Source organism: Motacilla alba, chromosome 17 (genome assembly GCF_015832195.1).
Source record: "Motacilla alba alba isolate MOTALB_02 chromosome 17, Motacilla_alba_V1.0_pri, whole genome shotgun sequence".
NCBI classification, from domain to species: Eukaryota; Metazoa; Chordata; class Aves; order Passeriformes; family Motacillidae; genus Motacilla; species Motacilla alba.
Genome location: NC_052032.1, coordinates 10,416,711 through 10,432,292, shown reverse-complemented (window position 1 = coordinate 10,432,292; position 15,582 = coordinate 10,416,711). Strand labels below are relative to the sequence as shown.

Genomic DNA, 15,582 nt, shown 5'->3' with positions numbered 1-15,582 from the left:
AATGGTGTAGATTCAGAGCAGACTTCTCTGCTGGCACAGCTTTAACCAACAGGGAGGCAAAAATACCATCTTCCTATTTAGTGTCTTCATTTACACTTCAAAGACCTTTCAAAACCCATTCACATGAACACACTCCAGAAATAATGACCCACTCCTCCCCACTTCCCCTTATATTACTGCTCTATACCTTTCTGGTTGGGTAGAAATAATAATCTCAAACTATAAAGAGGAATTTTTCTAGCAGACAAGGCTGTCCAGAGTGACATAATGGAACTGGAGTGTGCCTGCTGTGGCAGGTGCAGGATGAGGCTCCTGCAAGCCAAAGGCTCCGAGCCTTTGGAGAGACACAGAGGAACAGCCTCAGTGCAAGCTGCAGGAGCAGCATGTGAGCATCAGTGCCCTTTCTGAGGTCACCCTGGACCCTCCCACCTGACCAGGGCAGTTCTGCAGGCCGGGAGCTCCCACAAAGGCACAGACATCCCTGCATACCCGGAAGATTTTGTGCATCCTCATGGTAGCCGAACAGAAGATAAATCTTGTGAGAAGCAAGCGAAGAAATTCATCCCCAAAAAACTGAAGAAAGGACTGATCTGTACAGAAAGCAAAGAAAGGCCAGTTTAGAAAGGCTCAGACCCCCCCGGGAGGCTGAGCTGGGCCTGGCCAGGCCGTACCTATGGACCGGGAGTGGGTCAGCAGCTGGGCAATGTCCCGGTTGATTTTTCGGAGGTAATCCTGACACTTCTCCCACAATCCTCGGCGCATGCTTGATAATCCAGAGACAAACAGGAATGCCATTAACGGATTGTTCAGAAAGAGTGTGAAGAGGCTACCCCGCTGAGACTGATCTAAAAGGAAAAATAAATCAATAGACAAAGGGATGCATTTGGCACACGAAGCAGAAACGCCGTCCCTGCCACACAACGAAGTCGCTCACCCGCTAAATTCCGTCACAGAGGAGTTAGTTACACCTTCTCTCCTGCAGACCTGATCAGTGACTGGCAATAAAGGCTTGCTGGAGACATGCATTAACACCAAGACACCTAAACTGACTCTGCTCCCTTTCTGGGAGCAGTAACCCTGCCCAGAGCTGTAACAACCACCGTCAGCCACGGGCTGGCTGTGCCTCAGTCTCCGTGCAGGACAGCCTTTGCTCCCAGCCCTTGTTGGAGCCATCTGCAGAAATGTCACCAGCATTGGAACAAAATATTTACCACATACACTAGCTAAACTTTATCACACTACTTCAGGGACTGGTAACCTGATTTAGGGGTTACACAGCAGTGGAAAGCTGCCTTTTGCTGAGGAATCCACGTTCTGTTTGGGACAGATACAGGATGCAACTGCAGCTTGTTGGGAAATGCAGTACTGCACATACCTTGTAATGCTTTTGGATATGCTGTTGGAGAAAGCAAGCACACCAATGGCTGTCCAAATAAGTTTGTGAAATTCTGTAACAGATAAGAATTTTGAAGTATTGATGGTCACTTTGCTTGCCTTGAATATTCAGCAAGTCAAGGGTACAAATCATATTAATGACAGAAGACACTAATGCCCCTCACACAGCTCAGCATTGGCAATGAGCCCGACAAATTCACTTACTCAGAGATCACAGCACAGAAGGAATATAACCAACTACATTTTAAATGAATTACAATTCTCTCATTTCATTGCTACTGATGGCAGACACTAATTTCATGGAAATATGGCTTTCAGTAGTAACACATTACTTGAAAATAAAAAAATCGTGTTCTGCAGTAAAAGTGAAAGCAATTGGGTTTAACATCTTCCCTCAACACCAACTGAACTACTCAGTCAAAACCATTTCTTTGCCCTCTTCTTTCTAGCAGGAGGAGCTATGTCTGATGAAACAGGAGGGCCCAGAGAAAAGTTTAAAAGTTTCCCTTAAAAGAAGTATGTCACAACCTTAACATCTGCAGTACTTAACCCTCCTTTTACAAGACTCACTCCATGCCCCTTTCACCAGCACCTTAAATGCTGCTGAATGTCCAAGAATTTCTCCAGAACCTGAAACACCACCATTGTCCACTTCCACCATTATTTACCTGGTAACAGTCCTGTTGTGTATCTGTCTGGTGGTCAGCAATTATCACAAAGGGAAAAAAGCCAAAAATCATGCACACAACCTCATTAGCTGTCACCAGAACAGCTTTCTTCAACTGAAGGCTTGCAAAGCTACAGAAAATGTGATTGTGTCTGCATCCTTGCAGAGCACAAACTCAAACCCTGCCTCCACAGCATACGAGTGCCACACACATCTGCAGATCAGATTCTTAAAAGTGCAGTTTACAAGTCTAAGACATACATCGCCACAAGTATTTGCTTGTGAAGAATCCTCAAAAAGTTAATTTTTTTAATTCCTTTTGGCATCTGCATAATTTAAATGAATTTTCTCTTCCAGGCAGTATATTTCAGTTATATTAGTTTTACAGAAATAATTTGATCTAAATCTGCTAAATACTAGAGACAGAAATCTAGTCTAATCAAAATAAAACACTTCCCATCTCTGACAGAGTGCTGAGTAGTGCTAGAAACCCTTCTAGCTCATTGGGAGCCCAGGGAAGACTGATAATGCTGGATCCTAGGTTTGGTCTCTAAGGAAGAAACAAGGACAACTCCCTTGCAGACAGTAACACCAGGTCAGCCCAGGAACTGGTGAAAGAAACATTTCAACCTCCAGGAGTCACCCCAGACGCTGCTGGTTTGAATTGTACTCACACTGGCAAGGCTCTACCTTCTCCAGTAATTGGAATTCTCAGTACCACGAGCTGACTGACAAGTTTAATTAACTCGTTTAATTAAATCGTGTGTCACTCAGTTACAGAGCAAAGGCAGGCCAGCAGTGAGAACAGCCCCGCAGTCCCACACCAAGAGCAGCCCTGGGTCACCTGTGGGTCTCAGGCACTGGCTGAGAGCACTCTGGACTCTGTCCCAGCAGAGGTTAAGCCAGGAGAACTGCCCTGCACTCCAGATGTTGACAAGAGGTCTGGATATGGAGCACCCTATCCATGGACAACTCCAAAAAGAATAAACTCCACTTTGTTTCAAATTTGATTGGTTCTTCAGTGTTCAAGGTTTCCAACAGAAGTATTGCTGATTTTTACAATGCATGTCATGTACATCTCCTTCCAAGAAAGAACTGCCCATCATCTCCAAAAGAAGCCACTTCACATTTGAGCTTTGCTAAGCTGAGTATTTATACCACATCACTGACAAAGGCCTTGCATTCTCACTGGCTGCAGGTTTTGGTTTGGTTTGGTTTGAAGACTTTGCATTTTACCATGATCCTAGACAGGACAGCTACAGGAAGATATTGATTTAAAAATATTATTTCATCCACATATGCAGTGGTAACCTTCAAGAACACACAGACAGCTATATTTAAATGGAAGTGTTAAAAAAAAAATTCACGGCTTTCAGTAGATATGCTCGATTTGCAGTTATCTTCCACTCTCAGCTAAATATACAGGGCAGGAAGCTGTTCAAGTGCTGCTGATTTGACAAACTGGCAAGTCACTTCCTGGCAGGACTTACTTTCAGTCATCACCATTTAAGTCCTGTGGAGAGAGGGAGAGGACGGGGATGCGTGCAGGAGAGCAGGGACGGGCTGCAGAGAGGGATGTGTGAGCATTTGCTGTTCCTGCTGCTACTGCTGGCAGTGACATTTAAATGTCAGGATAGCTCCTGTCCTATCAGGGAGGATCAGAGCAGCCACGGGGAAAAAAGTCAGTATTGACTTTAATTCCTCACATGGTTGCTCTTTGTTCATGGCAGCACTGGAGCCCCCAGACACCTCCCAGCCCAGGGGGACAGTCACAGGACAGCTCTGTCAGGGCACTCTGGGGACAAGCACCCCAGCACAAGCACAGGTAGGAGTGTACAAGGGCTGGAAACACTGACCTTGAGAGTCTGCCATGAACCTTCACTGGAAAACAACACAAGACACCTGAACCAGCCCCCTCACACGCCTGCCTATGTTCAGCTGCAAGAGATGGGGAAGGTGAATGTCACTTCTGAAATGCTGAACAGATTTCTTTTTAAGTTCCTCGCAGTTTTGCCCCCACCGTTCTGATCTGGGTCAGTGCTCCTAGCAGCCATTTCTATAATCCTGTCCTGAAATACTTCCAGAGCTCACATTTCTGTGCTCCTTCCACACAGACAGAGCTGGATGCTGTGCTGAACAGACTGCTGGGTTTTGCACCCCTGTCAGCTCACTGCAGAATAAGGAACTCTGCAAACTCAATGGAGGTTACAGAGTTGTTTACTGTGTGCCCACAAAACATAAAGAAAACTTAATTACCAAATTTAAATGCAATACAAAAAGCAAATTCTACTGTAAACACTTGACGTTATTCTCACAAGACCTACAAATCCACACGTGGAAATCCATTGCCCCAAACAGGTTCTTTGCTCTAAGCTTTACACAGAACCCCAATCTGTCCAGAGCTGGAATCCCCTGCTCTCTTACAGAGCTGATCCATTTGACATCTTCTGACAATTCTATTAGAGAGGAAGGTGGTACAAAAACCAAAACCAAACCAAAAACCCAACACAAGCCATACCTTTTTCCCCTGAAAGAAAACCAATCCTCCTGATGTTATACTGGAATGAATGTCAGGAAAGAGCATAGGGAAATAAATCCCTTCCAAATGCTCACTTTCTCACAAAGACAAGTAAATCACTCTAATTGTGTTTCCCTCTATTTAAACGGGGAAGAGAATTCAAGAAAAAGCAGATATGTTCTGAAACCAGTGCAGTGAATTTAAATAAAGTGGTGTTTAAAAAGCCCTCTGAGATACATTACACTACAACAAACCACAGAGCCAACAGAGGTCAGATCATTATCTGGCTGTCAGGCAGGACTTCCCTGGCTCACACAGAACCACCCTGACTCACACTGACCACTGACTGAGTACCTCTCCTTGGCCAACACATGCCTTCAAAACAAACAGCACCAGTTCCTCTGGCCACTAGACGTCCCTGTTCCTCCTCCGAAACGCAGCTGTGGATGTTCCCTCCCTCACTGCACATAATGGAGCTATAAAAAGGAACACAGAAGTGGCACTTTCCCCAGATATAGCACATTCTTATTACCCCATTCATGAATGAAATACATGTGTAAGGCTCTCCAGATTCAACTGGCCACCACGAGTGCAAAGCCTGCTTCTGTATTACCCGAACTGCAGGTTCCCAGAGCTGATTTGGCATGGAGAAAATCTACTGTAAGTCCAGAGCACCCTAGGAAGGAGGCTCAGTGTCCAAGCAAACACCACTCTACAGTAACACTGGATGCTAATTTGAGTCTTGTTAGTTCCTTGGTTCAGACACTTTTCAGACACACACCCCGTGTTTTTTAAGATCAGGCTCAATGCTTTGACTCCTTTCTGTTGCTTAAAAGCAACTGAATGTTGGATGACTGGAAAAAACAAAAGCACATTAGTTATCTCCCTCCCCCATGCACACACATCGAGATTTGTCTTTGGTATAAAACAAAAGTAAACCTCCCACCAGAGACCTTGGAAATCTTGAACCTTTTTTCCCTCCAGGAGGATTTATTACTTTCCAATGAGCGGCTGTTCATGTGCTTCTCCTTCTTGTTCCTATTCATAGGGTCAGATCCTGACTAGCATGCACAACCTCAAAAGAAAAGAAAGACTGAATACAAACTGTTTAAAAAAATAGCCTGTTAAAAGTGTGAGCTAACTAGGGGTTGGCACTGTATCCTACCACAGGAGGAGCTGCCTCCAAGGGCCTTACCTTGTAGGCGACGCTGTTGGAAGAATCCACGATGATGAACAGGGGCTTTCTGGTGAAAGGGTAGAGATCTCCAGGGTGAAGGCTGCAAGGAGAAAGGGACCCACAACTGCTGCACAGCTCCGACACTGCACAAGTGTCTCAGCCACACGGTTGCCCACAGCCAGACAAAAAGCAGATTTCCCATGCTGCAGCCCCCAGATTCATCCTCAGAGAAGAGCTGCACTATTGTCTACAGCTGTCTATAATAGGGGCTGTGGGACTTCTCATTAGTTCAAGACAGGTTTAACTTCTTGAGAAGTCACCCACCACTGATCTGAAGTTTGTCAGCAATTAAGAACTTCTACTAACTTACATAAGTAAGGCTGAAGTGTTTAAATGATCATTTACAGCTGCACGTTCACTTCTGAGTGCTCAAGGCAATCCCCATTATGATGTCCTGCACCGAGGAGTCTGAACTCCGGAGGTGTTGATGCATTTTTCTCTGCTGAAGACAAGCTCTGTGGCTTTGCAGGCTGCCCCAGCCACTCACCAGTGCATCTCCTTGTAGGCCTGGTTGCGCTTGTGGAGGGCGTCCCCGTTGATGATGTCCCGGTTGCTGTTGGTCAGCACGCCCCCGAAATCGTAGGGACCTTCACGTGGCAAGAGGAAGCTGAAATCAGCAGGGGCAACTCACCCCTGCTGGACATCTACTGATTACAAGACAGGGAGGAAGCAACAACAAACCCCAGAAAACTAAGGGAATCTGAACTGCTGCAGCTGTAAGGAGGGGAGAGAGGAACGTGGAGACTTCGCTAACTGCATCTTCCTTTTCATGCTTTTTTGGAAATTTCAGCAACTATCAGAAGCAAGGAATGCAATGTCATAAATTCTAATTTAATTATTCACTATTAACCCGTAAATTAATGCAAATTATCCTAATATTGGCTCTTGTTACACCACAGAGATAAAAGATTAAAATCCATTACACGTCTGATACAGGAAAATCAATACCTTTGTAAAATTACTGTATGAGTTTGCATATTCCAGACTCAGAATTTGATCAAAAAATAAGGCTAAATGAATCAAAAAGACTAGAAATACTACTGTCATTTGCAGTTCTAACACTGCAAAGGGGAGAAGAGAGAACTCAAGAGAATGACAAAGGGACACAATAGCTTTAACCAGATTTCAAATCTGTATCAGAATTCACAAGTTTCACATGCACACGCCCTGGACATGTGTTCCCACTCTAGGCTGAATATTCTGCTAAATTTGCAGAACTGAGCTACCCCCTGAATGTCTGATGGACAGCAAACACAAAAGCAATGGCTATAAAAAATATCAAATCCTACAAGATACCAAGAAATATTTCTGCCATTGGTATGGGTATGAAATGTCACTAACTTCAGCGAAATACAGTATTAGGGTTTCCTCATTCTGTCATACATTTGCAGACTTGGCTGACCCACATTTGGCCACCAAATGCAATTTTTTCAGGTTTGGATACAAGACGCCTTTCCATTTAAGGGAAGCTTTGGGGATACAAAATCAGGAACAGGACAAACATTAATTCAGCAGTGTTACAAACACCTCACACGGTCTGCCAAACACGCGGCTCGCAGGCGATGCACAGTGCCACTGGCAGCTGCTCTCCCCTTTAATAAGGCAGAAGTGTGTGCAGACCAAGCACCTTATTAAAGGAATGCAGCTGGGATGGTTCCTTGGTGAAAGCTGCACGCTGGCTGTGCAGCTCACAGGGACTGAGCCTGGATGCCTCTGCCACGAGGCCTTAGGCTGAAACAACACATGCACAGAGGGGGACATACCACAGGCTTCAGAGGACACACTGCAGTGAGGACCTATCACCAAGCTGCAGCAAGAAGTAAAATGTTAAAAGCATTTTAAAAAAATCACTGCCACTGTCCAAAGCTGACAGGGATTTTTTTATTTCTTTTAACATTTTGACAGCTCTATAAATCATGCACGGGGGTGGACAAAGCATGCATCTTATAAAGGAATGCAAGTCTCAAACAGATGAGGTTTTTTACAATATTTAGGATGTTAAAAAATTATTTTGATTTTTTTTCTGGAATTATATAAACAGATCTTTGGACTGTGTTTACTTCAGCCAACCAGTTTTCAGCTTTTACATTGCAGCTGCATCCAAATATTCTGCTAGATTGAAAAGAACAGGAGGGTGAGGTGAGGGGAATTGTCAAAAATCATGAGAAGGGCTTGAATTGTCAGGTTAATGAGCGTGCAAATAGACCAGTCCCTGCAGCTGCTTGAGTCCTTTCACCACCCATGTCCTGGCCACACGTTCTCCTGGTGCTGGGCATTGCAAAGAATCAGAGGGCCACGGAGCCATTTTATGAACTTTGTGCTGATGCATCAACTGAGCCACGTGGTCTTCAAAATTGGGAGGCTTTTAATACTTCAGATGCATCAAAAACTGGATGTGTCCTTTGAAAAGTTCTCAGGCTAATGCACAGTAATTAAAACACAAAGATTTAATTATTGTTTGTGGAAAATAAAGGCTATCTTACTAAGCAGACAGGAGAATCAAATTGACTCGTCTTTTAAAAGGAGCTTTGTGACATCTTTCTTGGTCACTTGTCCTGGAACATCAGGAGAATTCAAGCCCTGTTCATGACAGGGAGCATTCCTTTATTGTACCTTCACTATCCGAACGACCTGATGGGAACACGCCCGTGGCAGACAGGTAAATCAGCAGCACGCTGTTGGCAGGCAGCTCCTGCAGTGCAAACAAGGCCACCAGGGCCAAGGGAAGAAAGGCACAAGTTTATTTCAGTACTGAATCATCACCTCCATAAACACACTGTCACTGTAACTGTGCTACTCCTGCTGCTGGCTGCCCTCCACTCTGCTCTGGGTGCAAGGACAGGCCCTGCCCCACCACAGACATCCCTTCCAACAGAACAAAAGCGGCACCTGATGAAATGTCTCAACTTGTCTCCACACAAACCTCTAGGCTGGTATCAGAGCTCCGAGCAGCATTGAAAAAGCATCTGCTTCCACACAGACCCTTTTACTGTCTGTCCACATCTGAGGCTCTCCGAGATATGGAACCCAAAAGCTGCCAAGCCCCACGAGAGCCCAGCTCCCAGACAATGCACAAGGGAAGCTTTGTTTAGAGTTCGAATGGGATACAGGACTGGGGATTCAGTAGCTGTACAGTGCTTAAGAGCAACAGTTCCTGATGCACTTCCCTGATTTTGGTTTGTGCTTGGCAAGATATGAAATGAAAGAATACTCTTAAGATTTTTCTATTCTCCAGATCACTGGAGATCCACATTTCACTCAGTCTTACAAACAGTCCTGGATATTTTTTTATTACAAATAAATTCACTGATTTCACAAACCTTAAATGATGCTGCTAAAAATGTATACAGCTGGCTAAAAGTTGGTTTATAAAGTAGGTATTTATGGGGGTTCTCCCGCCTGGCTGGCTTCTCTGTTGACTCCTGTTAAAAGAAAGAAACAAAACACTACTCAAAAAACCCCAACAACCAGATATTACCACAGCAATTTCATATCACTCCAAATTTCTATTTATTAGAATGCTCCAACACACTACCCACACAAATGGTCTGCCCACTCTGCATTTCCTACTACGCAGTAAAGCAAGATGCACAGTATTCAAACCAGAACTTTGTATTATCCCTCACTCGTGAACTTGTGAACCAAATCCTTCTTCCTCTCTCAAGTATCACCCAAGAAATGAGTGACACAATTCACACTTCATCTCAATTAAATAAATGAAAAATCTTCATATTTTCTTTTGGCCCCAGATAGAACACTTTCTCTGAATGGGACATTAACTTTGAGATGACTTAGTAACCTGATGAGTCCACGGGTTTGAGCTACTCTTCACTAATTTCTCGTGGAAGTTACACCACCTTTACTAACCTGCTCTGCATGGGGACAATACTGAAGGAGTGGACTACTTAAAAGCAATCAATCAACAAAAATCCCAGTTAAGATGTGTTGCCAGGCTTGTTACTGAAGTGGAACTGACCTGCATTCCAGGTTTGTTCATTTGTGATGCCAAGTTCATGGGCTCCCTCTCCAGAGCTTGCAGCATTCGGAACATGTCGATTGTTAGTTCACTGAACTTGACCTGCAGGAGAGTCACACAGTTTATTCTGCCAGATACACATTAAACAGAATTTCCCTGGAATTATCCAGCTGAGAGACTCCACTGCACACCAGAGAGACCATTCTCTCTCAGGGATCTGTCAGTGTCATCTTTGAATCTCTGCAGAGCTGTGAATGACTTCTAGAAGAGCTCACAGAAGACAAAGGCTGTTTGTTACTCATCTGCCAGGCCAAGTCACTGCACTGCACACCCCTGCTTCCAAACGACAGGCTTCTCTGGGATGTGGACTACTCAGGTGCTGAAATGGCTGTGTACTATGAATTCAGACAAAATCTGACAAAGACAGATGAAGTGTAGTTTAAATATAACTCCCTTGCTTATCTGAAAAGAGCTCACAGTGAAGCCATGAAATCTGTACAACTTCACTATCATTATCATCTAAAAGCAGAACCTAGAATGTCTTTTGAAAACCTCTTCCTGTTGCCACTGAAGTTGCAACAAGCTGCAGTGAGTCATATGAAAGCTCAAGTCAAGCTTTTTCTGGATGTATCTTAGGGGTCTCCCATGCTTGAATGTTGTTACAAATAATCCAGTGTATGGAAATCAATCGTGTCTACTTAATTGACATGCTGAATATAAAGAATAAGAGGTCAGTACCACAGATCTAATATCTAACACTTCATTTTTAGGTCTTATTTCTGTGAAGCCTCTTCCTCTTGCTACCACTGCAACCATCACAACAAAAATATTTCAGTGTTCTCCTCTGTTGGAATTTCTGTTGTATGATCAGAAGGGATGTCATGGGGGGGACTCCAAAGATGCAAAGCTCAGAGTTTCCTTTACCTGGTTGTTGCAGTTCCCAATAATGAGCGCATCTGCAAGAGCAAGCTGTCCCACTATCATCCCCTGCTCCAGCAACGGAGCTCCCGTCTCAGAAAGCCTGTTAGAGGTGATTACAATGGTGTTGTCATCATTTAAAACCATGACAGGGTCTGCCTAAAAAAAGCAACCAGAATAAATCAAGAATTCAGGAAAGCATACAGATTTGCAGTCAGAGAGAAGTCCACAGGTCTCGGCACTTACAATAAACATTTCACAAACGAGGCAGATTTTTTAAATTACTTTGCCATACATGTATTTATATATTTGTATGCAGGCTAGAGGGTAAAGCCTTCCCAGCTGGAAAAGCAAAGCTCTTAGGGACTGCAAGAAATACATGGGACAAGCAGATGAAGGTACAGAGTGAGAGAAAAGCATACTGCCTCCAATGACATGGACTCTGCTTCAGCTTTGCTGTACCTGAGGAGTCAAATGTCATCAACAACCTTACAAATTCATCCAGAATAAACTATGTATTCCTACAGTCATAATAGTTTCAGTTTGCCTATTTTAGCTTGTCTTCCCTTTGTAGAAATGAATAGCAAAGGAGAAGAGTGAATGGTAATGGTGACACCCATTCTGGCAGCATTTAAATATTCCTGTGAACGTGTCAGGGGTTCACGGGACAGGCATACTGCCCCTGCACCGGCACACCTGCTTCCCTCACAAATGTGGTGATACAGCAACACTTCCATCAACAAGACAGAAAACTCTGAAACAACTACAGGGGATGGTATTCTCACCTCAATAAATGCTGCCACTTCCTGAAGAACCAGGTTCCACTCCACCTGATCTTCAGTATTGAAACGATGTGTGTAGTCTTCAATTTCATCTGACAGCTCCTGATGTAAACAGTTCAGAGATAGACACAGTGAGTCCTAAAACCAGACTTTAACAGGCAGTCGGTAGCCTTATATTTGGTTAGCTGTGCTGGCCTTTAAGAATAATAAATAAATAAATTCCTCGAGAACATATGCAGCACACTCCTGACTAACATGCCAGCCAAAACGCGCTCTTTCAGCAGACAGAATGCCAATGCTACACTGAGTTCTGGCAAAGCAAATTGTCTTTTACGTAGGTCCAAATGCAAAGATATCTGGAGTTAAGTATAATTATCCCACTCACAGCTATGTCACTGGTTATTACCATGAGCTATGGATACCAGGGACTCACATTTCAGCTTGCAAGTAACTTTAAATACCTTGAGAAAGGGGATGGTGTGGCTGGTTTAGCTGGGCTAAGCTAAGCCTGCAGTTCAAGGGAGCTGTGACACACACAGCAATGCAACCTACACAAAGCTGTCAGGCGCAGGAACTGCTTGAAGCGAGGTTGTCAGAGGGGCTGGGAAGCATATGCTGTGGGAAGCAGCTTGCTGTTCCTTTGCTGCACTTCCAGGGCACCTCCCTGTCTGGGCTGCAGCTATTGGAATATTTTACTTGCTGTTCAAACAATGCAACCAAACCATTTGATCCTGAAGTGTCATTATTAAATGTCTGAATGACAGAAGGTATTCCCTGTGTTGGATGTCAGACAGACTAGAAAGGCAAGGATCAGCAACCTCCCACCCCTCAGCACCTTTGTCCTGATTCTAGCTTACCTTGACAAGGTCCTTTACAACATCCATCTTGTTGAGCAGGAGACAAACCACTATAAACCTCGCATAGTAACGCAGCTTCTTAACCACTAATTCAGGCCTAGACACAACAACAAAAACACCACAGCCAAATCTGAGATTAAAACAGAACACAGGCAGGTAGCAGGGGTAAGGGAGAGGAGGAGTTTAAGACTACAGCAGGGCTGAACACTTGCAGATTAAGAGTTCTGACTGAACTCATGTGGTGATGAACAGCCACCTGGCTTCCTGGAGGTTTAGTTAAAATTGAATACAGGGACATAAAAAAAATAATTTAAGAAAGCAACAGCCTCCTTACTTGACAGGGGCATGGGAGTCAGATATCATGGCTGGCTGTTCAAACCTTGCTGTACTGCAGTATGAGCTGCTGTTCCCCTGAAAGGCCTGATGAGAATCACACAGATTCCTCTGCTCCAGCCCAGCTGACCCATCTTCCACCCACAGCATTCTAGCTCCCAGCACTGATACTGCTCAGGATTTAAAATGACAAAACTTTGGGGCTAATAGCCTTCTATCCAGGACCAGGTAACAGAATATTCTTCCAGTCATACAGCAAAGCTCTTATGTATCCTGAATTTTACAACAGTGGCAGAAGGATTAAAAGAAACTTTCTTCAACAACATGGATTTTATCCTAGTTATGCTCCTATACTTGATAGCTCCTTGCTGCTTCCACACACCTTTCTAGTCTTGAAAAAACAAGGGCCTCCATTCAGACATACCTGTCTTCTTTGTTGACTTGGGAGTAGTAGGACCTCTGCCTGATGGCTGAGTAGAAGGAGAAAGCCTCGTTGAGATAGCTGGTTTCCGAGGTGCGCAGGCTGCGGGGAACAAGGGCATCAGCTCACTGCCTCACAGGGAAAGCCACGCCAGACCCTCCCTTCCTGCCCCCTCAGGCAGCCTGTGCCTCCGTGGCACAGCTCCCTCCTCCAGTGCCATCCTAGGAGAGCCAGACTCTCACTCTGGGGTGTGTCAGAGCTGGGATCCCATTTCAGAGCACAATCAAAGCTGCCCATCCTGCACCTCACGTACAGGTGATGGGGTCACCGAACAGCTTAAAGGAACATTAAACTCCCAAACTTGTAAATCACACTTTTGCACAACATTCCAATGCAGCACACGTGGAAGACCCTTTGGAGGCAGGAGAGAAGTCCTTGGGCAGTAGCAGTGTGACCAGCAGCGTGGCACCAGGCTCACAGGGGCCCTTCCCTGCAGCACCCCATGCCGTCCCCAGGGCCCTCATTCACAAACAGGCATCGTGACCCAGCCCAGTCACTGGTTCCTCCTGACTGAGCATCCAGACATTCACATAGTGCAGCTGCCACTAACCCTGCATTGCCCACTGAATCCTCTTCTGTGCTTACTTACTAATAATGGTAATAGAGCTGCCCAATCTTGGAAGCAATTTCCCCAATTTGCCACCTCTTCAACCCATACCGATTGTCCAATACTTGTCTATGTCGCAAGAGAGAAAAGAAAGATTAAAAGGATTCAATAATTTCCCAGAACATCCCACCAGACAAGACAAAGAGCCATTGCAGGGCCAAATTCAGCTTTCATTAGTGGTGCAGCATTGCCAGCAGCAGCCCCTCAGAGCCAGCAGCACACACACCCCACAAGAAGGGCCGTTTATCTTGCATAAACTTGCCAGAAGCAGACATAAGTGTGTTGCACAAAATACACACAACAAAAGGTCACCACTTCCCAGGAGAACACGCAGACTATGCAGCCAGAGGAAGGTGTGAAGGATCAGAGCCCACGCTGCAGCAAGAGACTTCACACCATTCCAGATTCTGCTCTGCAGAATCCATCACCTCCTCAGTAAGAAATTAAAGCACCACACACTCAGGTAGAGCAAAAGGGTTTGTTAAAAAATCACACTGAACGCTCTGCAACATTTTAATTCAATAGACTGTGAGCACTGCAGGAAGCTGCTGCTCCCTCCCTTCATGCTTGAACAACACAGTGAAATCTCAATATTAGCTGGGGCTCTGGGCATTCCAGAGATTAAAGCTGCACTTAAACCCACACAACACATCTGCCTACAACATTTCCTTACCGGTGCTGCTGTTGGAACTTCCAGAGCTTGGTGTAAACATCAAATGTTCGCCCAAAATAGGATTGCCACTGCTTCTGCCCATACTGAGGTAAATCCCTGCAAGAGACAGTGACAAAAGCAGAATTAGGAAGCAGAATCCAGTCAGCGCAACATGACAGGAGAACGTTTGTGTCAAAGTCAGAACTGCTTTGTTCAGGATTCATTCACATACTTTAGAATTTTGCTTGCAACCAGAACTACAAGAACCATGATTGCCAGAGTTTCTCAAAACCTGTTATGACTGCATGTCTCCAAATAGGAAATGATCATGTAGGAACATGCAACAGGTGTTTGAAAATATCTTACAATTTTGCTAAAAGAGAAGAAATTATATGGTTATATGCACAGAAAGACAAATTGGACTCTTAAAATATCATAAAACAGAAAACCCCACCTAACAACGAGCAGGTGGAAATTAGCTAATATAGACTGATAATATTTATTGTTACTGATTGAGGAAGGAATCTTTTTCAAACGGATACAGCCGTGTTTCAGAAACAGAGCCTATGACATCACAAACAAAACCACTGCCCCACTATCAGCAGGTCAGGCCAGCACATGGGTGCTCACAGTTAACTCTCGCTGGGCTCTGGTACACCATCACCACATTTGTCACCCTCTCTGCCACAGCTAGTGACACGCCACAACCTGAGAACTCCTGGTTGGTTCCTGTCAGTCTCCAGCGCCACAAGGTGCGTCAGCCAACCCAGCTCAGCTCTGCTCTCCTACCTCCCCTCGGTTTCCATGCCATGGTCTATTTCCAACCAACTATGATATATTCCTAAGGATTTTGGCTTTAAAGGCTCTCAACCCTCACTCCTCCCCTCTCCCAGGAATGACCTGAGTCTTGAAATAAATGCAAGAGAGGGGACCAAACCCCTGAGTCCCACTGAGCACACGTTCCCTACACATCCACACCAAAGCTCATTTAAAGGAGGGGCACAACTCTGCAAGTGGAAGTAGAACAGCTTTTCCAAGCCAGAACCCTCTTTTATTTGATTCAAGATTGATTTCCACAAGGAATGCTCTCCCAAATCACAGTGCTGGTTCATGTCCACCTTCAGCAGACAGAAAAGCAGCACATTCCACATCCAAGCCT

General features: G+C 44.8%; 1 protein-coding gene across 7 annotated transcripts in view; it reads right to left on the bottom strand.

Annotated features, from left to right (window-relative positions):
- The window catches only part of SCAI (suppressor of cancer cell invasion), a 38,262-nt gene that overhangs the window by 6,197 nt on the left and 16,483 nt on the right, over nucleotides 1-15,582 (bottom strand). For all 7 annotated transcript variants that reach the window (XM_038156341.1, XM_038156338.1, XM_038156336.1 and 4 more), the window contains 14 exons: nucleotides 14,445-14,540; nucleotides 13,754-13,840; nucleotides 13,108-13,206; nucleotides 12,351-12,447; nucleotides 11,497-11,595; nucleotides 10,718-10,870; nucleotides 9,794-9,895; nucleotides 9,138-9,239; nucleotides 8,431-8,509; nucleotides 6,305-6,404; nucleotides 5,776-5,857; nucleotides 1,376-1,448; nucleotides 672-845; nucleotides 490-590 (listed from right to left, as the gene is read on the bottom strand). In XM_038156341.1, coding sequence (XP_038012269.1) covers nucleotides 490-590; nucleotides 672-845; nucleotides 1,376-1,448; nucleotides 5,776-5,857; nucleotides 6,305-6,404; nucleotides 8,431-8,509; nucleotides 9,138-9,239; nucleotides 9,794-9,895; nucleotides 10,718-10,870; nucleotides 11,497-11,595; nucleotides 12,351-12,447; nucleotides 13,108-13,206; nucleotides 13,754-13,840; nucleotides 14,445-14,540 — 1,444 coding nt within the window. The remainder of the gene's footprint in view (nucleotides 1-489; nucleotides 591-671; nucleotides 846-1,375; nucleotides 1,449-5,775; nucleotides 5,858-6,304; nucleotides 6,405-8,430; nucleotides 8,510-9,137; nucleotides 9,240-9,793; nucleotides 9,896-10,717; nucleotides 10,871-11,496; nucleotides 11,596-12,350; nucleotides 12,448-13,107; nucleotides 13,207-13,753; nucleotides 13,841-14,444; nucleotides 14,541-15,582) is intronic.